The sequence below is a fragment of the Capra hircus genome, chromosome 25 (assembly GCF_001704415.2).
Source record: "Capra hircus breed San Clemente chromosome 25, ASM170441v1, whole genome shotgun sequence".
In the NCBI taxonomy this organism is placed as follows: Eukaryota; Metazoa; Chordata; class Mammalia; order Artiodactyla; family Bovidae; genus Capra; species Capra hircus.
The window spans coordinates 19785292-19811584 of NC_030832.1; the positions used below are offsets into that span (position 1 = coordinate 19785292).

Here is a 26293-nt window from a genome sequence, read left to right on the forward strand (position 1 = left end):
AGGGCAGCTAAGGCCATGCACCACCACTGCGGAAACCCAAGCCCTAGAGCCCATGCCACACAGCAAGAGAAGGCCACCGCAGTGAGAGAATAGCCACACCCAACTAGGGAGTAGCCCCTGCTCTTGGCAACTAGAGAAGTCCTGCAGGTAGCAACAAAGGCCCAGTGCAGCCAAAAATAAATAAATTAATTAAATAAAGTTTTTAAAAAGTATGCCTCCTCTCTGCCAGCAGTTCCACTCCTAGAGAAACAAGTGCCCACGTTTGACAGAAGACATATATAAGAATGCTTATAACATCTTTATTTATAAGAGTCAGAATGTGGAAACTAATTAAACGCCCATCAGTGGTAGAATGGACAAATAGATTGTGATACATATTTGGAGTGGAATAGTACACATCAATGTAAAAAGAATGAATAGCTATATTCAGCAAGCTTTTATGAACAAATTGGGCAAAAGAAACCAGACACAAAAGAGCACATACACTGTAGTCCCATTTATATGAAGTTCAAGAATAGTCAAAACTGGGGACTTCCCTGGTGGTCCAGGGGTTAAGACTCGGTGCTTTCACTGCCGTGGGCCTGGGTTCAATCCCTGATTGGGGAGCTAGGATCCCACAAAGTGTGAGAAGTACCAAAAAAAAGAACAGGCATAACTATTGTTGGTGATAGAAGTCAGAAGTGATTACCTTGTGTGTGTTGGAGCCACAGGGCTGTATCTCAGTCTGGTGGTGGTTACATTGATAAGTAAAAATTCATCAAACTGTTTAAAAACGCAGTTTACTAAAGGTTGACAAGCCATGCCTTTGGCCAGGCTCTGTACCGGCCCAGGGAGACAGCAGTGACTAGAGTCCCTGCCACAGTGGATATCAGTCTGGTCTCTGTCTTGGACAGCTGCCCTCCACGTCATCCCCATCCGTGCGGAGAAAGCAACCCGCGGTCACTGTGTTATGTCACTCAGGCTGTCAAGACAAAGTACCACAGACTGAGTGGCTGAAGTGTTGTCTCCAGCTCTGGAGGCTGGAAGTCCGAAATCAAAGTACAGTGCTCCCTCCGAAGGCACTGGGAAAGGCCTGGAACAAGCCTCTCTCCTGGCTTCTACCAGTTCCTTGCTTCTGGCAGCATGCTTCCAATCTTCCCATGATGCTCTCCTGTGCGCATATCTGTGTCCAGAGTTCCCCTTTTTATAAGGATGCCAGTCACACTGGGCTAGGGCCATACTCCCATATGACCTCATCTTTAATTACATCTGCAATGACTCTTCCCAACTAGGGTCACATGCTGAGGTGCTGGGGCTTAGGACTTCAAGGGCGGCACAACTGAACTTGAGGGCATTCAGTTGATGAACTTGAGGGTGGTACAATTCAACTGTAACATCTATTAACAGTTGCAAACTATGCTTTTCCTAATGAGACTACACTTGGGCCTGGAGAACAAGAGTCCTCTGGCCCTGCTGGTGGGAGAGGAAAGTCTGGTCTTTGTGAATGGAAGGACAGACCAGATGCATGGTTTGCAAAGCAGCAAATCACAGGTCTTGGGACTGAATCCCAACCTCTCATGTAACAATGCTAACAGCTACCACTGGTTGAGTGCTGACTGGGCAGACACCATACTCGGCATTCTGTTATGGTACCTTGGTAGCCACAAGTCTCACAACACCACAGCTGTAAAATACACACCAGTTCTGGTTTATGGATGAGGAAACTGAGCCCAAACACACACGAGAAAGTGACAGAGCCAAGATTTAAGCCCAGGACTGACCCCAGATGTTCAAGCTGCTTTAGAAAAGGCAGAGGAACCAGAGATCAAATTGCCAACATCTGCTGGATCATCGAAAAAGCAACAGAGTTCCAGAAAAACATCTATTTCTGCTTTATTGACTATGCCAAAGCCTTTGACTGTGTGGATCACAATAAACTGTGGAAAATTCTGAAAGAGATGGGAATACCAGACCACCTGACCTGCCTCTTCAGAAATCTGTACGCAGGTCAGAAAGCAACAGTTAGAACTGGATATGGAACAATAGGCTGGTTCCAAATCAGGAAAGGAGCACATCAAGGCTGTATATTGTCACCCTGCTTATTTAACTTATATGCAGAGTACATCGTAAGAAACGCTGGGCTGGATGAAGCACAAGCTGGAATCAAGATTTCTAGGAGAAATATCAATAACCTCAGCTATGCAGATGACACCACCCTTATGGCAGAAAGAGAAGAAGAACTAAAGAACCTCTTGATGAAAGTGAAAGAGGAGAGTGAAAAGTTAGCTTAAAACTCAACATTCAGAAAACTAAGATCATGGCATCTTGTCCCATCACTTCATGGGAAATAGATGGGGAAACAGTGGAAACAGTGGCTGGCTTTATTATTTTGGGCTCCAAAATCACTGCAGATGGTAATTGCAGCCATGAAATTAAAAGACGCTTGCTCCTTGGAAGGAAACTTATGACCAACCTAGACAGCATATTAAAAAGCAGAGACATTACTTTGCCGACAAAGGTCCGTCTTGTCAAAGCTATGGTTTTTCCAGTAGTCATGTATGGATGTGAGAACTGGATTATAAAGAAAGCTGAGTGCCAAAGAACTGATGCTTTTGAACTGCGGTGTTGGAGAAGACTCTCGAGAGTCCCTTGGACTGCAAGGAGATCCAACCAGTCCATCTTAAAGGAGATCAGTCCTAAGTACTCATTGGAAGGACTGATGTTGAAGCTGAAACTCCAATACTTTGGCCACCTGATGCAAAGAGGTGACTCATTTGAAAAGACCCTGATGCTGGGAAAGATTGAGAGCAGGAGGAGAAGGGGACAACAGAAGATGAGATGGTTGGATGGCATCACCGACTCAATGGACTTGAGTTTACCCAATGGACAGGGAGGCCTGGCATCCTGCGGCCATGGGGTCACAAAGAGTCGGACACGACTGAGTGACTGAACTGAACTGAACTGACCCCATGGCCTTGCCCCACTACACTCTCCCACTACACCACTTTTCATCTCTCTGAATCTGATTAATGAAGCAAGCAGCGCTAAAACAGAGTTGTGAGACTTGAACAAGACACCTTACCACTTGCCACATAGCATGTGCAGGCTGAGGTTTTTTCTCTTCCCTGTTCCTACCCATGCACACAAAGGAAGTTCATACAGGTGAAGCCTCTGCAGTAGCCCTCTCCAAAATAAGCAGCCCTTGGTGGTCTGGGTCAGCCTTGGAGCACAGCCCCGCCCCTAGCTCCACTTCATCAGCTGTGCCCACTCCTGGGCACATTCTTGCCTCTCTGCCACTGCCACTTATGAATGAGTTTTCCAGGGATGGTGTGATCCATCTGGGTCCCCAGTGCAAGGGAAAGAACAGCACTGAAGAATAACCTATTAAATGTGGAACAATGGCATTGGAAAATGGATAACCCAGAGGTGGGTGGAGGATGCAAGAAATGAAGGGTAGATAGATGGGTGGAAGGGAGGAAAGAAAGATACAGAATGAACTGGATGGATGAAAAGCTGGATGGATTAAGTGGAAAGACAGAATGTCGGTGAACAGATGAACGGACAAAAAACAGTTTTAAATTGGTAGAAGGCTGGATGAATAGACAGATGGATGGAAGAGTAGGTGGGAAAATGAATAGATGGAAAGAGAGGAAGCGGGGAGGAAAGGAAGGAGGGCAGGAGGAAAGAAGCAGGAGGCAGGCTGAACAGAAGGGACCGCGTGGGAGAGGACATGGATGGATAGGTGGGTGGAAGAAAGAAACACCCTTTCTTGGGGTTCAAGACGTCTATGCTGGCAGGACCCGGCCCAGCACTCAGGACGTTCCTGCCCTCTCCCCACCAGCATCGTGGCCCATTTCACCCTTCGACCGGCCTCGGTTTCCCCTCTGGGAGAGCCTGCGTGTCGCCGCCTTAGAGACCAAGGTTGTGGAGTAGGCAGCAGGATCAGGGGAAACAGGCGAGGGGCGGGCGCCGGGCGGTCCCCGAAGCCGCGGCCGGCCCCGCCCCGTGGAGGCGGAGACCCCGTGGAGGCGGAGACCCCGTGGAGGCGGAGACCGCGTGGAGGCGGAGACCCCGTGGAGGCGGAGGCCCCGCAGCACCCGGCTCAGCGTCTAGAGCAACCGAAGCGCGGGCGCTGCCGAGATCACTCAGCACCGCGGGAGCCTGGCCAGGTGAGCGCCGCTGGGGCGCCGGGCCCGGGGCGCGGGGAGGGGGCGCGCGCAGCAGCCGCAGCAGGCAGGACCCGCCCGGAGCTGCCCAGCAGGAGGCTTTCAACATGGGATGGGTTGCCCCCTCTCCTACCCAGCTAGCGGGGGTGATAGGTCTGGAGTGGTCCCCGACCCTGTCCCTGTTACCTTTCACCCGACCCAGCTTTGGGTCCCCAGCGACCTGGATCCAGGGCCAGCCGTTCGCTGAGACTCTATCAGAGTTCGCAAATGTTCTCTGAGCCTCAGTTTCCCTCCCCGATGATGGGGGCGGTAAGCCTCCGCTGCACAAGGCTGCTGGGAGGATTAAATGCTGCAGTGCCGGGCCAGCTCGGCGCTTAGCCCTAAGCTCCCAGAGGCAGAACAGCTCCCAGGGGGTTCATTCATTCAGCGGCTGTTTAGTGACAGACTGCTTTGTCCCAGTCACAGGACTGGTGTGGGGGCCACGGACACTACTTGATCCAAGCCCTCCTGGTGCATGTGTGCCGGTGGCCTGTGAGGGCCTTGCCATCGGTGAGGTGGACAGGGCAGCCAGGGTTATGTGGGTTCATCCGGCAGGCGTGGATGCTGAGGTGCAGTAAGGTTAGAAGGACCTTGCCCAAGGGCGCACCTGGGAAATTCGACCTGCAGCAGGGTCCCAACCTTTGTCACAGAAAGCATCCGCATAGGATAGAAAAATACTCTGGTGCCACAGACTCTTTCCCAGCAGAGTGCCATGGCCTGGTAGAGAAGGGTTCCACTCTGTGGTTTCATTCCCCCTCCTGCTGGGGGACCTGGACTCATACTCTGTGACGACTGAGATCTGGGGTGTCTCCCCTCCCTGTTACACCCGTGAGTGCCAGGGCTTGTATGGCGCCTGACTATATCGCTCACTCAGAACTATGGCCAGCAGGACAGTGGCAGAGGAGACTAGAAGATACCATACAGCGGTCCCAGACTCTGCCCTGTGACCACCACCAGCAACACCTGTGGGCCCATCGCTCAGTCACACATTTGCACCTGTTCTTTTTTTAATTTATCTTAAATTGAAGGATAATTACTTCACAATATTGTGTTGGTTTCTGCCATACAGCAGCATGTATCAGCCATAGGTGTACATATGTCCCCTCCCTCACACTTGTTCTTTTTTTAATAGCCATTATGTGCCACACGGAGCAGAGTTTACCTCTCTCTGTATCCACAGGGCCTGGCACACTCTGGTAGACCCAGAGTACACAGTACACATTGCTGCTGTTATTAATGATGATAATGGTGATCCAGCCTGTGGTCCAGCCTCATCCTCAGGTGGAGCAGGAGGTAGGGGGTGAGATGATGGTGACAGTGACTGACAGCCTGGCTCGCTTTAAGTCTTGAGTGAGGAGGTCAGGATCCTCAGAGCTGGACCCCAAGGACTGCAGACCATATCCTGAAGCCTGCAGGGGGTTGGGCAAGCCTTGTGGTGTCAGCCAGCTGTACTACTGGGAACCTGGGAGAACCAGAAGCAGCAGTTGCCAGGGCAGAGGTGGTCCAGCCCTTGTACAAGTTACCAAGGCCCTTTGGATCCCATGTGGCTCCTCCCTTCTTTCCTCCTCCAGGAAGCTCTCCCCATTTCCCCATCAAAAAGCAGTGACCACCGCGCCACTCCCCACCCTCCCCAGTCAGGTGGCGCAATTTGATCCATCTCCCTCTAATACTGCATGGGAACCGGGCTTTTAAGGAGCTGGTAGAGAAGTCGGGAATGCTTGGTGTAAATCTCAGCCATGTGGTGTGGCTTTGGGCCTTGGGTTCCTGAGCTGTGAATCCCAAGACCCTGGCTGCTTTGTCTCTGACTCTCTGAGGAAGGCAGCAGCCACCTTGGAAGTTCTCAAGATTCCAACAGGGATAGATTTGGGAACTCAGAGGGTCTCTAATTCCCACCAGCCAGTCCCCTAGGCCCCCAAGAGTCTGATAATCCACAGGACTCAAGACAGCTCTAGAGCATATGCTCTTCTGTTTTTCCCTACAGGTGGATAGATCCCGCGTCCACATGGCTCAGTAGAAGATGAAGCCCAACCCGGCAGGCTCCTCCCCAGAGGCCTGCAAAGCTGCAGGACGGGGCCAGCAGAGCTGCCCTGTCTGCCAGGCCTGGGTTGGGGTCTCAGGTCTGGGGAATGTGTCTGGACCTGGGCTGGGGTCTGGTGTAGTTCTAGAACCTGGATCAAGGCCTGGTGCTGCTACAGAACATGGGCCAGGGACTGGAGCAATGCCGGGCCCTGGGCAGGGGCCTAGTGATGTTCTGGGACCCAGACAAGGGTCTGGAGCGGTGTCGGGCCCTGGGCAGGGGCCTAGTGATGTTCTCGGACCCAGACAAGGGTCTGGAGCAATGTCGGGCCCTGGGCAGGGGCCTAGTGATGTTCTGGGACCCAGACAAGGGTCTGGAGCAGTGTCGGGTCCTGGGCAGCGGCCTACTGCTGTTTCAGGAGTTGGGTCAGTGCCTAATTTAGGAGCTTCACCTTCCCCTGGCCAAGAGGTAGGGCCTGGACCCAGGCAGGGATCAGGAGCTGGGCAAAGACCCAGTGAGCCAATAACAATCCCAACACCAGATCAACAGCAGAAGACTCAGGCCACCCCTGGGCAGGCCTCGAGGCAGAAGGTTGTGGTCACCGGAGGAGCAGGCTACCTGGGCTTTAGCCTGGGTTCCAGCCTGGCCAAGAGCGGCACTTCTGTCATCCTGCTCGACCTCCGCAGACCCCAGTGGGAGCTGTGCCCAGGGACCGAGTTCATCCAGGTGCAGTGATGAGGTCTTGGGGGACAGGCGGGGGGCAGGCTGGTGGTGGAGGTCAGGGGTTGGTGTCTGATGTGTAACCAGTGGCTGGTAGTGAAGAGCACAGGCTCTAGAGTCAGACTCCAGCTCCCAACTGGGCTGCCACGGCCACAGGGCTCCATACCTCTGAGCCTCGTGTCTTCATCCACAGGAAGGGGACACCAACAGTATCTGCTTCACTAGAGACTTGTGGGGAGTTGAGGAGACAGTGCGTGTAAAACTCTGAGCACGTTCTCTGTGACTTAGCTCCATAGAGGGGGCTGATGATGATGAAGACGGACGCCCAGTGGAATTATCTAGTAAATCCTGCCCCACAGCTTGTTCGGGCTCTGCAGATGCTGGGCCTGGGTGGGGTCAGGGGGCTGGCTCTGGGACCTGCCACAGCTGTAACGTCTGATTACCTTGGGCCCAGACCTCCTACCTCCGTGTCCTTCTGCTGTTCCAGGCTGATGTCCGCAGTGCAGAAGCCCTGTACCATACCTTCAAAGGGGTGGACTGTGTTTTCCACGTGGCCTCCTACGGAATGTCTGGTGCTGAGCAGGTGAGACCCCCCCACACACTATGGGCTTAGGTCTTGGCTCTGCCCGCCCCCCTAATCCCTGGGCATTCATTATCCTCTTCACCTATTCCTGGGAGGGTCTGGGCTACATTTGGCTCATGAGACCAAGTGGCAGTTCTGCCATTGTCTAGCTGTGTGACTAGGAAAGTTAAGTTAACCTCTCTGAGCCTCTGTTTCTTCATCTGTTAAGTGAAGACACAGCTAGAGCTAATGTCACATCCTCCCCAGAGAGCAGTGTAACAGTGTCTGTCAAAGCATACAACAGCCTTTGACTCAGAAACTACACTTACTTATGTATTTGCAGCATTGGTTTCAATAACAAAATAGGAACTAACCAAAATGCCCCACTACTGGGGACTATTTAAATAAATTGTGATATAGCCTAACAATGAACTTCTATGCAGCCATTCACAAGAAGGCGAAAGAATGAGGTAACTTAATATGTGCTGATAACAGAACAATTTCCAAGGTATGAAAACACATTTGACACTTTTTTTTTTTCAATAAAAGGCATATACTCACATTTGTATTAGAAACGGGAGAGGAATTTTTCTTCGTTGCATACTAGTTTTACTGTTTGAATAGTTAACAACTGCAACAAGAATAAATAGAGCTTGAAAATCAGTATGGAACCCACTTCCCTGTGTGGTTGTAGGCATTAAATGAGATGTAAAGGCTTCGCTGTGTCCCTGACACACAAGCAACTCTCACTGTGGCCCAATTGATATTATTTTTCACACCTCTCACTGGGGTAGACGGCAGTATTACTGTCTCTGTCTTGTGGATAAGGAAGCTGAAACATCTAGAGCCAGGAAGCAATCCAACATATTTGAGGCTCTTTTCTGTGTGAAGCCCTGCATCAGGTCCTCTCATGGGGCCTATTAAATCCTGCCAACCATCCAAGGGACTCTTCCCTCACTTTATAGGTGAGGGAGCTGACAGCCAGATGGGGGGTGGAGACTCCCCAGTAGCCCAGGCAAATGGGAGGAGAGAGGGGCACTAGAGCCCAGGGCCCCCACACTACCAGGGGCCCCTGGGAACCCCTGCCTCTGAGCTGCAGCCCCCTACCCTGCCCCACCCAAGCCCAGCCACACAGCCACAGCTACAGGGCTGAGACAGCACCTCGACTCTCGCACCGCCGTCTTGCCTTTTAGCTGCAAAAAGAGCAGATTGAGTCTATAAACGTTGGAGGCACCAAACTAGTGATCGATGGTAGGCGCTCAGAGCAGAGTGTGACCCGCTGTGTGTTTGCCGCTTCTTTCTTCACCTGGGCTGCTGCAGGCCCAGCTCTGGGGGACAGAGCAGGGGGACAAAGGTGGGAACCTCCTCCCACCCCCTGCCCTCCCCCGTGGAGGGTCTGTGGGCAGCACATCCTTCCTGTTCTGCAGGCGTGCCCAGGCCCTGGCATGGGGCTCAGTGTGACCTCAGTGTGTCTGGGGGCATAGGAGTGGAGTTTGTGCAGAGGGCTTAGCGGTTGGGAGCAAGAAAAGCTGCTGAAATTCCAAATGAGAAGACCCACCTCGGGGCTCTCTGGGCATGTCCTGCCTTGTCCTCCATCCTGTTTTTCTCTCTGATTCTAGAGTGTATTTTCCTTATGTCCCCACTGAGTGAGACTTTCTTCTGACCTGTCCCTGGCAAGGCAGCCACACTGAGAAGGAAGAGTGAGGCAGCCTGGCCCCCAGGGACTCTCAGAGCAGGGGGGTGACCCCTCCCCAAGTTAAGGGAAGGAGGCCCTTCCCTCCTGAGGCAGGATGTGTGCTGGAGGGTGGGTGGAGGCCTCATCCAAGGAGGTCCCCAGGGGCACCCCTCAGACAACTCTCTGCTCACATCAGTGCCGTGTGTGTGTGTGTGTGTGTTGCTGTGTGACCTGTCGCTGCAGTTTGTGTCCGCCAGCGGGTTCCAAGGCTTGTCTACACCAGCACCGTCAATGTCGCATTCGGCGGGAAGCCTATAGAACAAGGTGATGAGGACTCTGTGCCATATTTCCCCCTGGAGAAGGTATCTGGCTTCTGGGAGAGGTGGGCAGGGTGGACCTGGGACCCACAGTTCAAAGGGCAGGGATGGGCAGAGCCAGGGTCAACTTCACAACTCAGGGTGAGACCCAGGAACAAAGAGTCCCCAAACGACATGGTTCAAGCCCTCTCCTACTTCAGTCATGCCTGCAAGGGCTTTGAAATCACACCAACCTGGGCTTGAAATAGCAAAGCGACTTTCTACTGTGGGACTCTGAGAAAATCACTTCACTTGGAGGCTCTCCTTCTTCACCTGGGCATGATAACACCACTCTGTGGGGATGTGGAGAGCTGGAAACGAGACGATTATGTGAAAATGCCACGTGAGCACGAGGATTCCATGTAAATGGTCCATCTGACACGCATCCAGCATCCACATCCCAACGCAGCCGATGTCCCAGGGCAGGCGATGTGGCTGACGGGAAGCTCCATTGTTACTGCTCTGAACTCTCTCCTCTGTTTGTGGTTCCCACCTGGAGGGAGAGGAACGGCGGTAGGGCTCCTTGGCCATTTCCCAGTGGGGGGTCCCAGAAGTGAACTCCCTCCCGTATGGTCAGAAGCAAAAGTGCAGCCCTGGGGCCAGGAGGGCTGGGCAGTGTGATCAGCAGTATCCCTGACCCCATCTGGTGGCTCTGTTCTCCCTGTCCTTGAATAGCACACAGACCACTACTCCCGAACCAAAGCCATCGCTGACCAGTTGATCCTCATGGCCAATGGGACGCCTCTCCCAGGTAAGTACTGGGGGCCTGCTCACAGCCAACATGTGTGTCCCCTACTGCCTCCCTGAAGCACATGAGCTGTTCTCACTTTTAGCTGGTATGTTTCTGAGGCCCAGCTTCCTTCTAAAGGACACTTTCCCAGGGCCTTGGACATTCATCATCTGACAAATTCTGAGCATCCACACCCAACAGGGATACAGCCTGGAAAACATCAGACCCAGTCTCTGCCCTCACGTTGCTCATGGTCTGGTGGGGAGACACTTGGGTTAGCCCAAGTCTAGCCCTCTTTTCTGCCACATAGGAGGGCATCCAGTTTGGGAGAATCCTCTTCTAGATAAAAAGAGTACAAATTTCTGAATATGTAGTGAGGTGTGGCGCTTTGGAAGGGCTGTGCAAGTGAAGGACGCTTCAGGAACTCCCAGAAAAATTGGCCTCGGCCGCCCAACTGGATTGCCTCTTCTTATCATACTGTCATAAAGAAATAATAATAGAATAAGGACAGGTGGCAGCATGGTGCAGTGGCTAAACACCCACATACTGGCATCAGACTGAACTGAGTTCAAATCCTAGCTCCACCACCTTTCAGCAAAAGTCTTCTATCTCTTGACAGCATTTGTATAAGAGACCCAGTTTCTTTCCAAACTCGGGAGTCAAATATATTCAGATAAAGTCCTTGCTATCCAAATTATATTTGCTCTCTGAAATTCAGAAACTAAAAAGAATCAGAAAAGCTGGTTTCTCTCACTATCTAAACTCAGGAGCCAAGTGGATTTAGAGGGTGAAGGTTGCTCAGTATCATAATCCCCAAATTTACCGGAGAGAAAACTGAGGCTAAGAGGTTAACTGACCTAGATCAAGGTCACACAGCTCTTAGGTGGCAGAGGTGGGGTTTGAAAAAAACCCTGTCCCCCCCAGGGGAGTTTAACACTAGAGCCTGGGGCTTAACCACTGAGCTCCACTTAGCTGCGGCTGTGGTCTCTGAACATGAACACTTTCCCCTAAAATCCTCCCCACCTCACCCCCTCACCCTGGGCCTGTCAGACCTCAGTTATTTATCCCAGAGGGAACATCCAGCTGGGTTTCCCAGGAGTTTGGGCCTGTGCAGTAGAATTCTATCAGGGTTGGACCAGTGCTCCTACAAGTCAGACACCTAATCCTCCAGCTGAGAATTATTTATACAAGCATCCCCAGCTTTCCATGGTCAGGACAGTCATGGATACCCTGGGCCCCACCCCTCTGTGATGTAGCCGCCCAGTGCCCCACTGGTCAATGTCAGCTGCAGCCCGACCAGCCTTCCCCCACCCCCCATCCCATGCCCAGGTGACCCAGAGTTTAAAATTAGCTCCAGGCTGTCTACAGAAAAGCTCACTTGATACCTGCCTCACAGGAGGCCTGCCACAGTCTCCCTGGGTAATTTCCAGTCCCTGCTCCCCCAGCTGGTCCCTGAGAGACTCTGCCTCTAGGCTGGCATGGAGCAGCCTGGGCCCTATAGCACAGTCTTGAGACTTGCAGACCCCAGCTCCACGTGAAGGCGCTGTGTCTTCACGTCTCTGGGTGCGTGTGTGTCCTGGAGAAAGAAAAGAAAGAAAGAGAAGTCGCTCAGTCGTGTCCGACTCTTTGCGGCCCCATGGACTGTAGCCCTCCAGGCTCCTCCATCCATGGATTTTTCCAGGCAAGAATACTGGAGTGAGTTGCCATTTCAAATCACCACTAACGTGGTGGCTCGAAACAGCAGAAATTTCTTCTCTCATGGTTCCCATAGTTCACAGTCAGATGTCTGAAAGCCAAGTGTCATTTGGGCTGCGCTCCCTCCAGATGCATGTGGGAGAATCCTTCCTTGACTCTTCCGGCTTCTGGTGGCTCCAGGAGCTTGGGGTCCTATCTCTGGTGTGTGGCTGCGTCACTTGGTGTTGGTCTCTGCCTCTGTCTTCATGTGGCCTCTCCTCTTCTCCCTCTGTGAGTCTCTTATAAGGCCACCTGACACTGGATTTAAGGCTCAACAGGATAATCCAGGATAGTTTCGTGTTTAGATTCTTAATTACATCAGCAAAGACCCCTTTTCCAAGTAGAGTAGCATCCATGGGTTCCAGGACACAGACATAACTTTTCGGGGCCCACCATTCAACCCACTATATTGGGCTTCATTGTTAAGTGAGGGTGTTGGAGAAGGAACAGTCAGGGTGGCTATGGAGCAGTCAGGAGCAGGCTATGACCTGGTGATACCGTCCCTGGCTAATTTATGAAGAAAAGGGAATTTATACTGGAACGATATGTGATAGCTTCTGGAAAATATCATCCAGAAAAATGACCACCAGGGTTTAGAAGCGACAGGGTCGGGGTGATTCCAGGGACCTGGGAGGCAGGAGCTGGTGATCAGTCTCTCAGGGTGAGCCCACTCTTAGGATTTTAGATCCCACGTTAGTCGGATGCACAGAATTATGTTCCTGGGTGAGAAGATGGCATTGGCTCAGCCTGGGTCCTGGAATGCCACCTCAGAGAAGAGAAGTGTATCTAGACTGACATTCCCCTCCACCCCCAGATCTGGTGCAAAGGGGAAGGAGCTCCCAAAGAAAGGTGGGCTTCTGGTCCCAGAGGATGGCATACACTCAGCTCCCCAAACTGGGAACAGGCTGCTTGGGGAACCTGAGCCTTGGGGTAGTGGAACATCTACCAGGAGGCACTATCTCAGTTAAGGAGATGGGGTTGGGAGTCAAATAATTTACAAATAGTAACTGAAAAAATTTTTTAAATGAATTAGAATAAATTAAACAAACAAAAAAATAGAATAAATTGAAAATTTTGTAGACTTTCTTAAGACTTGAATATGTTTGGGACAGCTCTTCAGGTTATATACCCTTAGACCTCCCCCAACAGGGTGACAGGCTCCCACTTCCACCAATGGGGACCCCTCAACAGAGAATTTGGGAAGCCCCGGACCAAGCTCTGTCTTAGTCTGGATACTCTGCTGATACAGCAGAGAGGGGGAACAGACCTCCAGCTTTCATGCTGATGGCTCTAGTCTTTTCCTTTCTGGTTGTCTGGAAAGGGTAACTGCAACCACTGGCTACAAAGCATCCATTTTCCAGGTGAAGAGACCAAGACTGAGAGAGCTGAAGGTCAGGGAGCTGAGTTGTTAGTATTGTGTCACCAGAGGTGTTGGTGGAAAGAGCTTGAACCTGGATCTCCATCTCAGCTCTACTAGGTTGAGCTGTGTGCCCTTAGGCAAATCACATCTCTTCTCTGAGCTTTGGCTCCTTTATCCATAAAACAGGGATAATAACATCTCCCACCTCATAGGGCTGCCTGGAGGGGAAAATTCCAGGCTTACCAGAGCACCAGATGAGAGCGCCAGATGCATAGTAAAACCTCTCTGAGAGCCCTATGGACCTTACCTGTGACTAGAAGAAAGAAAGAGCTACAGCTATTGGCATGAGGGCATGTGGGTCTGTGCACATCTGTAAAATGGGCACAGTAGGACTCTCGTGGGAGTCAAAGGCAATCACGTCCATCAGAGCTGGTTAAACTCTCATAGGCCACGCACACAGGTGTTGCCTCTGTTACTGGCCTGTGAGTTTTGTGAGTTCAGGGACCATTTCTTGGTCCTCCTGGGATTCTTCACAGCATCCCAGGACCCAGTGCAGAGCAGGTGGGGAGGGGGATGATTCTCAATAGTGTTTGTTGAATGACTAGCTGATCTACTGAGAGAATAATTAATTGAATGAGAAAACTCCAAGGACCTGCCTATCCCACTAACCTGTCCAGGTAAGGACCAAGAAATGTGGACAGCCTTTCTATCCCCCTTCCTGCTCATCCACCCCTTTCTAGGCCCCTGACTGCGCTCCCCTGTGTCATAGGAGGAGGCTCTCTGAGGACATGCGTGCTCCGACCCCCAGGGATCTACGGCCCCGAAGAGCAGAGGCACCTGCCCCGTGTGGCGGTACGTTGTTCCAACCAGAGGCCGGAGGCACGGGGAGATCCTGGCTGAAATTGTGTGAATGAGGACCCATGGTCCCCATGTCAGTCTTGGGTCAGTGTCCCAGCGGGGGACTCTCAGTTCTGGGAGCACTCCTGCCCCCACCAGGCCCACCAGGAACAGAGCTCTTAGGGTACTCCAGCCAGGCCTGGTACCCATAGAGAAGACATGGAGTTACAACCCCAGAGAGGCAGAGGAAACTGTTGCCCTGCTCAGATGTGGGCTCCCTGAGGGCCAGAGGGCTCATCTCATGCTGCTGGCACCAGGGTCTTCACCCAGAAAGCCCCTCTCCAAACAAGGCTGGGTGCCAGGGATATGGCTGCAAGGGGCTCTGGATCCTGTCCTCAGATTTCTCACAGCCTAGTCAGGGAGACAGGTGCCACAGTCACAGATTCAGAGTGGTAAGGGCTGAGGTGAGAGGGAGAAGACAGGAGGATAGCAGAGAGGGCCTGGCAGGGGAGGTCCAGGAGGGCTTCCTGGAGGAAGTGATACCTGTGCTGTTTGAATAGGGAATGAGCTAACCAAGCAAAGTGGGTAGTGAAGAGAAGGTGATCCAAATAGAGGAGAGAGTTTGGGCACAATGCTGGAAGTGAAAACCAGTTCCAGGTTTGTGGATGTACTTCCCTGGTGGCTCAGACGGTAAAGAACCTGCCTGCAATGCAGGAGACCCAGGTTCGAGCTCTGGGTCGGGAAGATCCCTGGAGAAGGGAATGGCTACCCATTCCAGTGTTCTTGCCTGGGAAATCCCGTGGACAGAGGAGCCTGGTGGACTACAGTCCATGGAGTCAGAAAGAGCTGGACACAATTGAGTGACTAACAGTCGACAAAATAGACAATTCTGCCCCCCTTCCTGTGGGCTTTATATTCTCACAGGAGGAGAGACAGAATAAACACCTTTCATGACAAGGAATATTCGAAGGTGCTGGGGACTGTGGAGAAGGAGGAAAAGTGCAATGGGGTGGGGGAAAGCGAGGGTGCCAACAGTCAGGGAGCCTCTTTGAGCAGGGACACTGAGTACCTTGAGGTGACCCGGTCTATCACACAGGTAGGCAGAACCTTCCAGGCAGAAGGCACGGGAGGTCCAAAGCCCTGAGGCGTGAACCTGCTAGCATGTTCCAGGCAGGAGGCCGAGGGCTGGAGCTGAGTGAGACCACGGGGTTCGGTGGGAGACAGATCAGAGAGTAGCTGGGTCCAGAGCAGAAGGGTCTCCTTAGCCATCTGACCTGCCAGCAAGGCGTCCCGAAGGTTCTGAGCAGGGGAGACGTGGTTTGACTTCGGATTCAAAAAGATCCCCAGCTGCATGGAGAACAGCCCACAGGGGCTGAGGGTGGAAGCGGGGGACCAGTTAGGCTATTTCAGTGTCCAGGTGAGAGAGGAGGGTGGCAGTCAAGGCAGGGAGGAGTGGCTAGATGCTGGTCTGATTGTAACAGCTGAGACAGCTGGGTTTACAGATGGGTTGGGTGCAGAGAGGGAGGGAGGCGACAGCCAGAGGGGGCTGCGGAGCTTTGGCCTTAGCCCTGGGTGCTGTGGGCTGAGGGGAAGCAGGGGTGGCCAGTTGGGGTCGGGCACTCACAGGACAGGGCAAGTCTGCCCCGTCTATCTGGCAACCAAATGGGCCACCAAGTGGAGATGTCTGTCAGGAAGGTTTAGTGGGGCTGGGAGAGGTCTGGCCTGAAGCTAGAAATTTGGGAGCCATCTGCACGGAGATGGAATTAAAAGCCATTCCAGGCTTCATCTGTGTTTCTTACCCTGTGCCCTCTCCACCAGAGCTACATTAAGAAGAGGTTGTTCATGTTCCGATTTGGGGACCGACGGTCTCGGATGAACTGGGTCCACATTCGCAATCTGGTGCAGGCACACGTGCTGGCCGCCGAAGCCCTCACCGCCGCCAAGGGCCACGTGGCCGTGAGTCTCCTGCAGTGCTCCCCCTCCTTACCCCCCAGGCTGCAGGTAGGCGCCCCCCATCCCTAGGGGATTCCTGGCTCACACACAGCAGATCTCCCCAGCTCAAGTTGCCTCATGGGCTTCTCAGCCCAGGAAAGCTGAGGGGTGGCTGATCCTTTTTAGAGCATCGTTAGCTCCTGATGACCCTGGGAGGCAGGTGTTGTTGATCCCAGAGTGACAGTCACCAAATGCTAAGCATGTTACATATATTGTTATAGTTCACCTTTAGAACAGCCCAAGAGGGAGATCCCATTATTATGCTCCCATTTCTCAGATGAAGAAACTGAGGCACAGAGAGTTTAAGTGACTCCGTCGAGGTCATACAGCTAGTCAGTTGGCAGCCCCAGAATGCAAAGGGACTTGTCCAGATCTTTCTCCAGGGCTGCTCGGGAGAATGGGGAGTTGGGGCAGCTGCTAGGAGCCATCAGGAGGACGGGGTCCAGTGATGGCCCTGTGCCTGACATCCCCCTCCCCACGTGTCCCCTCAGAGTGGGCAGGCGTACTACATCAATGACGGGGAGAGCGTCAACCTCTTCGAGTGGATGGCTCCACTGGTAGGTGCCCAGACAACGCCACCAACCCAAGTGAGAATTCCAGGATCCCCACGTCTTCTTTCCCTGTCACTTTTCCTCCTTCCAAAAGCTCAGAAGGTTTCACATTAAAGGCCAGCTCTGGCAACCGTGTCCACTTGGGAGGCACTGGAACTGGGTCATGACCACCCCTTCAGGAGGCCAGGAGCTCCCCGAGTTTGCCACAGTCCTTCTCAGCCTGTGTCCTGATTTATGTGGATGTCTTGTGAAGTTTGGCTTGTGGGCCCCCCACCTCCGTACTATATAGGGAGGCCTGCAATTCATGGGGTCTCAAAGAGTCGGACACGACTGAGCGACTGAACTGAACTGAACTGAACTGAACTGAACTGAAAGAGCTAAGTAGAAGGTGGACAAAGCACAAAGGGAGGCGCTGCCCACTCTCCTCCCCACTCCGAGAATCCCGGCCTCCTCTCCCAGCAGCTTACAGACTCCTTGAAGCAGTCGACCAGAAACCCCACACTGGAGGATATATATCTTAGGGGCATTCAGGCTCTTTGCATCTCAACTTTTAACAACTTTATTGAGATATTATTTATAGACCATACAGTTCACCTATTGAAAGCATACAAGCCAGTGGTTTTTAGTAATTTAAGAGTTGTCTGACCATCACCGAAACACATTTTAGAACATTTCGTCACCTTCCCCAAAAAGCACCCCTCCAAAAACCAGACTCTTTGGCTGTCATTTCTATTTCCGTCCCATCCCACCCCACCCCTAGCCACAGGCGATCGCTAACCTCCTCCCTGCTTCTATAGACTTGCCTGTTCTGGACATTTCCTGTGAACAGAATCATACAACGTTTGGGCTCTGTGCTAAGTTTCTTTCATTTAGCATAATGTTTTCAAGGTTCATCTATGTTGTGGGTGTGTCTTGTCAGTGATGCATTCTTTTTTATTACCAAAAAAAAAAAAAATTCCATTCAGTGGATATGCCAAATTTTGTTAATCCATTCATCAGTGGATAGAAATTTCAGTTTTCCATTTGCGGGCTGTTATCAGTAATGCTATTATGAACATTTGTGTATAAATAGTTGTATGGAGATGCGTTCTCATTTCTCTTGGGTCTACACCTGGCCGTGGAATTCCTGGGTCATACATTCCCAGGTGGTGCTGGTGGTAAAGAATCTGCCTGCCAGTGCTAAAGATGTGGGTTTGATCCCTGGGGCGGGAAGATTCCCCTGAAGGAGGGCATGGCAACCCATCCAGTATTCTTGCCTGGAGACTCCCCAAGGACAGAGGAGCCTGGCAGGCTACCGTGAATTCTATATAAGTGCCTTAGAGTGTGTTTGGGTGAAGCAGATGTAAAAAACTAAATGGTGGGAATGAGCCCAAGTTAAAAAAAAAAAACCCACTCTGCAGCCAGTTCCCACTTAGTTTTCCAGGTTATAGCATGGATTTCATTTATTGACTGGTGTAAACGTAGGGCTGGCTGTGGGGTCTGCCCGCTCTGGTGGGCAGCTGAGGAGGGGCCAGGAGGTGCTCTGATGACTCTGGGGTAAAGGCAGTGTGTGGCCTCTGCAACGCTAGCCCTTCAGGTTCTGTTTTCTCGCCTCAAGCCATGTTTCCTTGCAGTTTGAGAAGCTGGGGTACAGCCAGCCCTGGATCCAGGTTCCTACTTCCTGGGTTTACCTGTCAGGTAAGGGAGTGTGTGTGTGTGTGTGTGTGTGTGTGTGTGTGTGCGTGCGTGCGTGCGTGTGTGTGTGTGTGTGTGTGTGAAAACCCTCCATGTGCCAGAGGTACATGCATTGTTGTCCCCGTGTTCAGTCACTCAGTTGTGTCAGACTCTTTGTGACCCCATGGACTGCAGCATGCCAGGCTTCCCTGTCCTTCACTATCTCCCAGAGCTTGCTCAAACTCATGTCCCTCGAGTTGGTGAGGCCATCCAACTAGCTTATCCTCTGTCATCCCCTTCTCCTGCCTTCAATCTTTCCCAGCATCAGGGTCTTTTCTAATGAGTCATCTCTTCACATCAGGTGGCCAAAGTATTGGAGTTTCAGCTTCAGCATCACTCTTTCCAATGAATATTCGGGATTGATTTCCTTTAGGATTGACTGGTTTGATCTCCTTGCTGTTCAAGGGACTCTCGAGAATCTTCTCCAACACCACAGTTCAGAAAGCATCAATGCATTACCTCATTTTAAACCCAGAGCCAGGACCTAGCTGAAATGAGTGGGGCCCATGAGGGTGCAAAATTTAAGGAAACCTACACTCTCAGGAGTCAAATGCTCTAAGCCTGATCTGCACTTGCCCAGCCCTGAGAGCAAGTGCCTCCTTAAATTTGCCCTCGAGGCACCTTACTCCCCTCACCCTAGTCCTGGCCCTGTTTAAACTCTATCCCACTTGCCAGGTAGGTGTGATTAGGCCCATTGTAAAGATGAGGCACCTGAGGCCCCGAGAGGTTAGCAGCCTGCCCACAGTGCCATGCTGAGAAAGCAGGAGATGCAGAATTCACACTGGGCTCGGCTGACTCCATAGCCCACTCCCAGCCCCACTGCTGTGCTGGAAGGTGCTAAGCCAGGCGGAAGAGAGGCTGCCCCATCCACCAAGGTCAGCCTGGAGTTAAGGCTGCTTTGGGACATGTGGAGGTTCAGTTTTGACCCTGGCCCTTTCCTGGTGGCTCAACAGTAAAGAATCTGCCTGCAGTGCAGGAGACCCAGGCTTGATCCCTGGGTGGGGAAGATCCCCTGGAGAAGGGAATGACAACCCACTCCAGTATTCTTGCTTGGAGAATTCCATGGACAGAGGATCCTGGCAGGCTACAGTCCATAGGATTGCAAAGAGTCAGACACAACTGAGCGACCAACACTTTCACTTTCTCCTCCTCACCCTGAAGGTCAGTCTCTGCTCTCACGCCCCAGTGTCTCCCTGCTGGCCTCCTTCCAGCTGGAATGCTGAGCGTGTGTCAGGCATGGAGTGATCAGCCCCAGGGGATAAGTGGCCCTTCAGTCACAGATAACTGAGTTCCTGGAAAATCTCAGCTGGATCTGTTGCTCTTCAAGAGCACTGGGATGCTTGCCATTGAAAGCTGGGGTTTACAGACTTCTGTCCCCCAGGGCACTGGCACAGAATGGCTTCCCCTGCACAGCATCGCCACCAAGAGTGACACTCCTGACCCCCAGCTGAGAAAACTTCAACTGCAGGTTCTGGCAGTTTTAGTGAATTATCTATAAATTCCCAGTTCCCAGTGAGCTAACTGTAACTCAGTGCTTCTTACCCTTGGCTGCACGGTAGAATCACCTGGGAGCTTTTAAAATCTAGAAATGCCTCAGCCACATCCCAGACCTATTATCTCAGCATTCTGCAGGTACAAAAGGGTAGGGGAAGCTGGAACATTTTTTAAAAAGTGATCCAGTATAAAGCTCATGTTGAGTTCAATCACTGCCCCAACTTCTTTCTCTCTGACTCGAGAGAGCATACTGGAATAGAAGTGAGAGAGAGAGACATGCCTGTAGATATCACTTTGAATCCGCTCAGATTTATTTTAAGATGTCAGGCTTTTAATATTAATAACAACTTACTTGTGACATATTTCATCACCAAGCAAGGTGCCCCAGGCTGTGCTGAGAAACTGATATAAAGGAATCCCAAGGACAGGAAAATGTTGGCAAAGTGAAGATTACCCCTAGCAAAGCCAACAATGCCCCCCAGCTGACTTGCCCCTGAGAGCCTCCTTGGAGTTTGTGAAGAGCAGGCACCTGTTCACGGTCCCTCTCTCCCCACACAGCCACGGTGATGGAGTATCTGCATCTGGCCCTGAGGCCCATCTGCAGCCTGCCGCCGCTGCTCACCCGGAGTGAGGTAAGTGGGCTGCTGTGAGGGGAGCCCCTGTGCCCTGGTGCCCCTCACTTGCCTTCCTGCCCCTTCTCCACTCCCACTCTGACACCATAACTGGATGCTTGTCTAAGGTCTCAGAACCTCCTATGTGCACCCAAATCTAGGGCCATCTCATTTATCATGTCCCAGCCTCTGGCCTTTGGCTTAGGCTGTGCTCTCTTGATCTGAAGGGTGACAGCTCCAAGCCCTTTCTTCATCACTGTCATTTCACTCATAAGCAGCTTGCCTTCCCAGCCAGACTGGAGGCTCCTGAAGGCAGGTTCCACGACATTCTTCTGGAATGTCTCTACTCCCCAACAGCTGTCACTGTGCACACACAGCCTGTTGATTCAAGGCTCACAGTTTGAGGCTCACAATCCCTGCTCACTGAATAAGTATATATTAATTAAGGACCTACTGTGTTAAGGACACTGTTCTCAAATAATGATGATGCATTTTCTATTTGCATATAGAGTTTAAAAGAGATGTTTTGTTTTTATTTAAACATTACTTTTTCATTTCTTTCTTTATTCTTAGGTGCACTAGGTCTTCGTCGATATATGCAGGCTTTCTCTAGTTGTGATGAGCAGGGGCTACTCCTCCTGAGGAGCACCTGCTCGAGGTACAGGGGCTTCAGTAGTTACAACACACAAGCTCAGCAGCTGTGGCTCATGGACCCTAGGGCACATGGGCTTTAGTTGCTCTGAGGCATGTGGAACATTCCCAGACCAGGGATTGAACCCATGTCCCCTGCATTAGCAGGCAGATGCTTATCCACTGTACCAGCAGGGAAGTCCTAAAAGAGAGGATGTTTTAATGCAGATCGTAAATAGTAAAGCAACAGTGGTGTTTGGTGTTATTTTCAAAATCCTTCTTCTCTCATTTGACTGTCCCTGATGCACTGCTAAGTTAGGAAGGCCAAAAAGATTAGTATCTTATTTAATGGTGGAAAAACTGTGAGCATGAGAGTGAACCAATCACTGATTGGTTCAAGGCTTCCCAGGTGGCTCAGTGGTAAAGAATCCGCCTGCCAATGCAGGAGACACAGAAGACGTGGGTTCAATCCCTGGGCTGAGAAGATCCCCTGGAGGAGGAAATGGCAAACCACACTGTATTTTTGGCTGCAAAATCCCATGGCCAGAGGAACCTGGTAGGCTACCATCCGTAGGGTCCCAAAGAGTTGGACACAACTGAGTACGCATACACGCACCAAGGTCCCACCTAGAATTGACTTCACACTCAAAGCTCAGTGCTCCCCACCTCAGAGAATCAAAAATGGGCCATGGAAAGAAGCAGTTCCCTATGGTTTCTGCTTTTAACCATCTGGACTAGCAGAGAAAAGAGAAAAATAAAAATAGGGACCATCTGTTGTGTGATGCAGAGAAGGCAATGGCACCCCATTCCAGTACTCTTGCCTGGAAAATCCCATGGACGGATGAGCCTGGTAGGCTGCAGTCCATGAGGTCGCTAAGAGTCGGACACGACTGAGTGACTTCACTTTTGTGACTTCACTTTCACTTTTCACTTTCATGCATTGGAGAAGGAAATGGCAACCCACTCCAGTGTTTTTGCGTGGAGAATCCCAGGGATGGAGGAGCCTGGTAGGAGGCCGTCTATGGGGTTGCACAGAGTCAGACACGACTGAAGCGACTTAGCAGCAGCATTGTGTGATGATGAAATACCCGGCACTGTGTTTCTCATTTAATCTTGACAACCACTATGCACTGTGGATTCTGTTATCACTTCCACGTACAGAGAGGAAATGAAACCCACGGCTAGGGTAGGGGGAGAGGGTAAAATAAACTGCCCATCACCATTTGCTTATGTAGCAGCACTGAGATTCGAACCCAGACCAGACCTAAAAGATTCCAAGCTTAACCATTAGCTTGTGAAATGTCAGGAATCATATTCACATAAAATGGCTGCCAAGGTACTGCTGAATTGTGGTCGGGCTGGGAGCTGGCTCCTCTTTCTCTCTCCTTACTTGAGGTTTCCTTGTTCAATTTTGGAGTAAAGGACCCTAGTTAGTTGTGAAGTTTCTGGGCACCATGGCTCTGGCGCCCTCTGCTGGCCAGGCTATAACATACTAACCAGCCTTCTAGTTGACTTCATAGCCTTTTTTCATTCATTTCAGCCATTGTTCTAAGGAATGAAGGTAGGACTGACCTTACTTCCTATTCGCATATACTGTTTAAAAGAGAGGATTTTTTGTTGTTGTTGAATAGTTGATTTACAATGTCTTAATTACTGCTATACAGCAAAGTGATTCAGTTATATATCCTTACCTTCTTTCTAAAATATTTTCCATTATGGTTTGGGGCTTCCCTTGTGGCTCAGCTAGTAAAGAATCTGCCTGCAGTGCAGGAGACCTGGGTTGGAGACCTGGGTTTGATCCCTGGGTTGGGAAGATCCCCTGGAGAAGGGAACGGCTACCCACTCCAGTATTCTGGCCTGGAGAATTCCATGGACTGTATAAATCCATGGGGTCGCAAACAGTTGGACACGACTGAGCGACTTTCAAATATATATATAGTCTGGGGGGAGTGGTGTTGGGTCGTTGTTGCTGCATGCAGGCTTTCTCTATTTGCAATGAACGGGGACTACTCTTCCAGGCTTCTCACTGGAGTGGCTTCTCTTGCTGTGTGCAGCACAGGCTCTAGGTATATAGGCTTCAGTAGTTGCAGCAGAGGAGCTCAGTAGTTGCAGCTTGTGGGCCCTAGAGTGCGGGCTCAGTAGTTGGAGCCCACGGGCTTTAGCTGCTCTTTGGCACATGGAATCTTCCTGGACCAGGGGTGAAACCCATGTCCCCTGCATTGGCAGGTGGATTCTTATCCACTGTACCACCAGGGATGTCCATATCATAGAATATTGAACATAATTCTCTGTGCTATACAGGCCCTTGTTGTTTATTAAGAGAGGATGTTTTAATGCAGATTATAAACAGTAATAATCTGTTAATCCCTGGTAGCTCAGCCAGTAGAGTCCACCTGCAATGAGGGAATCCTGGGTTCGATCCACTGGTCGGGAAGATCCCCTGGGGAAAGAAATGGCAATCCACTCCAGTATTCTTGCCTGGAGAATTCCATGGACAGAGGAGCCTGGTGGGCTACAGTCCACAAAGAGTTGGACATGACTAAGTGACTAACTCTCACTTTCATAAACAGTAAAGCAACAAGTGGGGTTTGGTATTATTTGCAAAATCCTTCCAGTCCACTCTCTGATTTGACTGTCCTTGATGCTCTGGTAAGTTAGGAAGGGCAAAAAGATTATAATCTCATTTAATGACGAGCTTACAGTCCATCCAAAGAGGAAGACCGCCCAACAACCAGGCAACTAAACACACTGTGATAAGGATTATATCAGGGGAAGTGATGAGAAACTTCAGAGTACACAAAAGAAGCACATAAACCAATTCTGAGGAAGTTAGGGAGGGTTTCCCAAAGGAGGTGATATCCAAGCCTGAGATCTGGGACCACTGTTTATCTAGTTCACAGCTGTATCCCCCAAACCCCTGAACTTGCTAACTGAGGCAAAAAGAGACAAGAACTGGCCTCTCTCCCTCTCTCCCCACACTAGCATCCAAAATCAGGGGCTTGACCCCAAGGGCTGTTACAGGGCCACAGCAGAATCAAGCAGCTAGTGGACTCCTTCCCAGTGTTCAGCTGAGGAACTAAAGCAGAAGAAATGAATCAAGTGGGACGGTATCCTCCCAGTCCTAACATAGCAGGGAAAGGCATGGGCTAGAATTTGGCTCCCTTGTGTGACCCTGGGCGAGTCACTTAACCTCTCTGATCAATTTTCAAGAGGAGACGGTGGTATTAGCATTTCAGAAGATTAAATGAGACGAGGCCCAGAAAGAATTTAGTCCGACAGGCACAGGGTGCTAGTTCAGCAGTTGCTAGCTGTCAGTACTACCTTTGAAGCCTGTGGACCCCAGGACTTCTGCCAGCAGGGAAGGTTGCTCAGACCCTGGAGAGTTATCACTTCTGCATAATTGAATTCCTCTCTTAGGGAAGATTAGTTAATCAGCAAGGGAGTGAAAACTGTGCCCTGGGACCTGCCTGCCCAGACTCGATCTGGAGCTGTGGGCTGAAAAGCTCAGGGTGTCCCCTGGAGACACTTGTTTCCGGAGAGCTGCACCCAGGCTACAGGCAGAATATATCAAGGTCCTCCTGAGCCCCAGCATCTTCTAGGGCAGGGAAGGGAGTGCACAGGTGGGGCCTTTACTTTGGGGGCACTGAGAAATTCAGTAGGGAGAGGAGATGCCTAAAAGACATCGGGGAGGCGACACCCTCAAAGAAAATGGGGGCAGAAGAGAGAAAGAAAGTCCTCCCCATGAGGACATCGAAGGCGCAAGATCCAACACTTTGGGAGGTCCTTTTAAATCGCTGTGCGATGCAAGGGGAATCCCTACCATCTCCCGTCCCAGTGAAACAAGGTTGCCTCCCACGCCCACTAGTCCCGCTCCGCGGCTGTCCCGCCTCTCCCCGCAGGTGCGCAGTGTGGCCGTGACACACACCTTCCAGATCGCCAAGGCCCGCGCCCAGCTTGGCTACGTGCCAGACAAGTTCAGCTTCGCGGACGCAGTGGAGCGATATGTGCAGTCAACAGCCGGGCGGACCCGCGGCTCCACCGCGCGGACGCTCCTGCGGCTGCTGCTCGGGCTGTTGCTGTTCCTTGGCCTGCTAGTCCTGGTCCTGCGCTTCCTAGGCCTGCAGCCGTCCGTCCTCTGACCGTCGTCGCCGGCCCATCCCTGCTCGCGCTTCGCCTTCAGTACTCGGACCAGACCCTGCTCCGCCCTCCGGACTTGGGCGCACCCTGGAGTCCTGGACTTCTCCCTAACACGCCCTCTGGGCTTGGATCTGCCCGGGGCTCAAATGGCAACCCACTCTAGTATTCTTGCCTGGAGAATTCCATGGATAGAGGAGCCCGGTGGGCCACAGTCCATGGAGTCGCAAGAGTTGGACATGACTTAGCTACTAAATCGTCATCATCTGGGCCCAGCGTTCTGACCCCGCCCATTCCCCGCCCCCTGGGTTTAGACACGCCCCTGCCCCGTCTCTTGAGTCGTGACCACGCCCCTGCTCCTCCCTTCGGGTCTGGAGCTCCCTCTGGCCTGGAGAGGATGCCACCAGAAGGTCCTAGCCTCAGCCTGCTGCGCCTTCCAGGCCTTCTCCCCGTCCCTACCCAGGTCTGACCCGCCCCAGTTTTCTCTCCTGCTGTAGTTCCGCTCTCTTCCTACCTGTAAGCTTGAGCCCGCCCCCTGGTTTCTCCCCAGGGAATTAGCCTTAGCCGTTTGGGTAGGGGCTTCCCAGGTGGCGCTAGTGGTAAAGAACCCGCCTGCCAATGCAGAGACTGGGTTTGATTCCCGGGTCGAGAAGATCCCCTGGAGAAGGAAATGACAACCCACTCCAGCATTCTTGCCTGAAGAATCCCATGGACAGAGGAGCCTGGCGGACTACAGTCCATAGCTTCGCGAAAAGTCCGACACGACTGAGCAAGCAGGCACGCCCTACCCCTCTGGGTCGGGTCCTTCCCCTCTTCTGCTTGAGATTCGGTCCTAGCCCCGCGCCCTTCCGTCTGGTTCCACCCCCTCCAGTCACATCTCATAGGCGAGTTCTTAGGGCCTGAGCGACTGAACTGAACTGCAGCCACTTACGCAAGCTGGGCATACGTTTGCAAGTTTTCGCTGTCTGTTGCTATACCTCTCTAGGGACACAG

The 26293-nt window shown here is 51.8% G+C and overlaps 1 protein-coding gene across 1 annotated transcript; it reads left to right on the forward strand.

Annotated features, from left to right (window-relative positions):
* On the forward strand, nt 6209-25915 carry SDR42E2 (short chain dehydrogenase/reductase family 42E, member 2). The gene is made up of 11 exons (XM_013974992.2): nt 6209-6927; nt 7409-7504; nt 8677-8734; nt 9402-9520; nt 10190-10265; nt 14108-14190; nt 15994-16131; nt 16659-16724; nt 18332-18395; nt 20484-20557; nt 25066-25915. Exons 1-11 carry the CDS (start codon nt 6403-6405, stop codon nt 25303-25305), a joined length of 1539 nt encoding a protein of 512 aa, XP_013830446.2. The 5' UTR covers nt 6209-6402; the 3' UTR covers nt 25306-25915.

Excerpts from the sequence above, each read along its gene's own strand:
- SDR42E2 (XM_013974992.2), top strand. The coding sequence starts at position 6,403 with ATGCCGGGCCCTGGGCAGGGGCCTAGTGATGTTCTGGGACCCAGACAA. Across the intron at positions 8,735-9,401 it reads CACCAAACTAGTGATCGATG|TTTGTGTCCGCCAGCGGGTT; the intron begins GTAGGCGCTCAG and ends CTGTCGCTGCAG. Across the intron at positions 16,132-16,658 it reads CCGCCAAGGGCCACGTGGCC|AGTGGGCAGGCGTACTACAT; the intron begins GTGAGTCTCCTG and ends GTGTCCCCTCAG.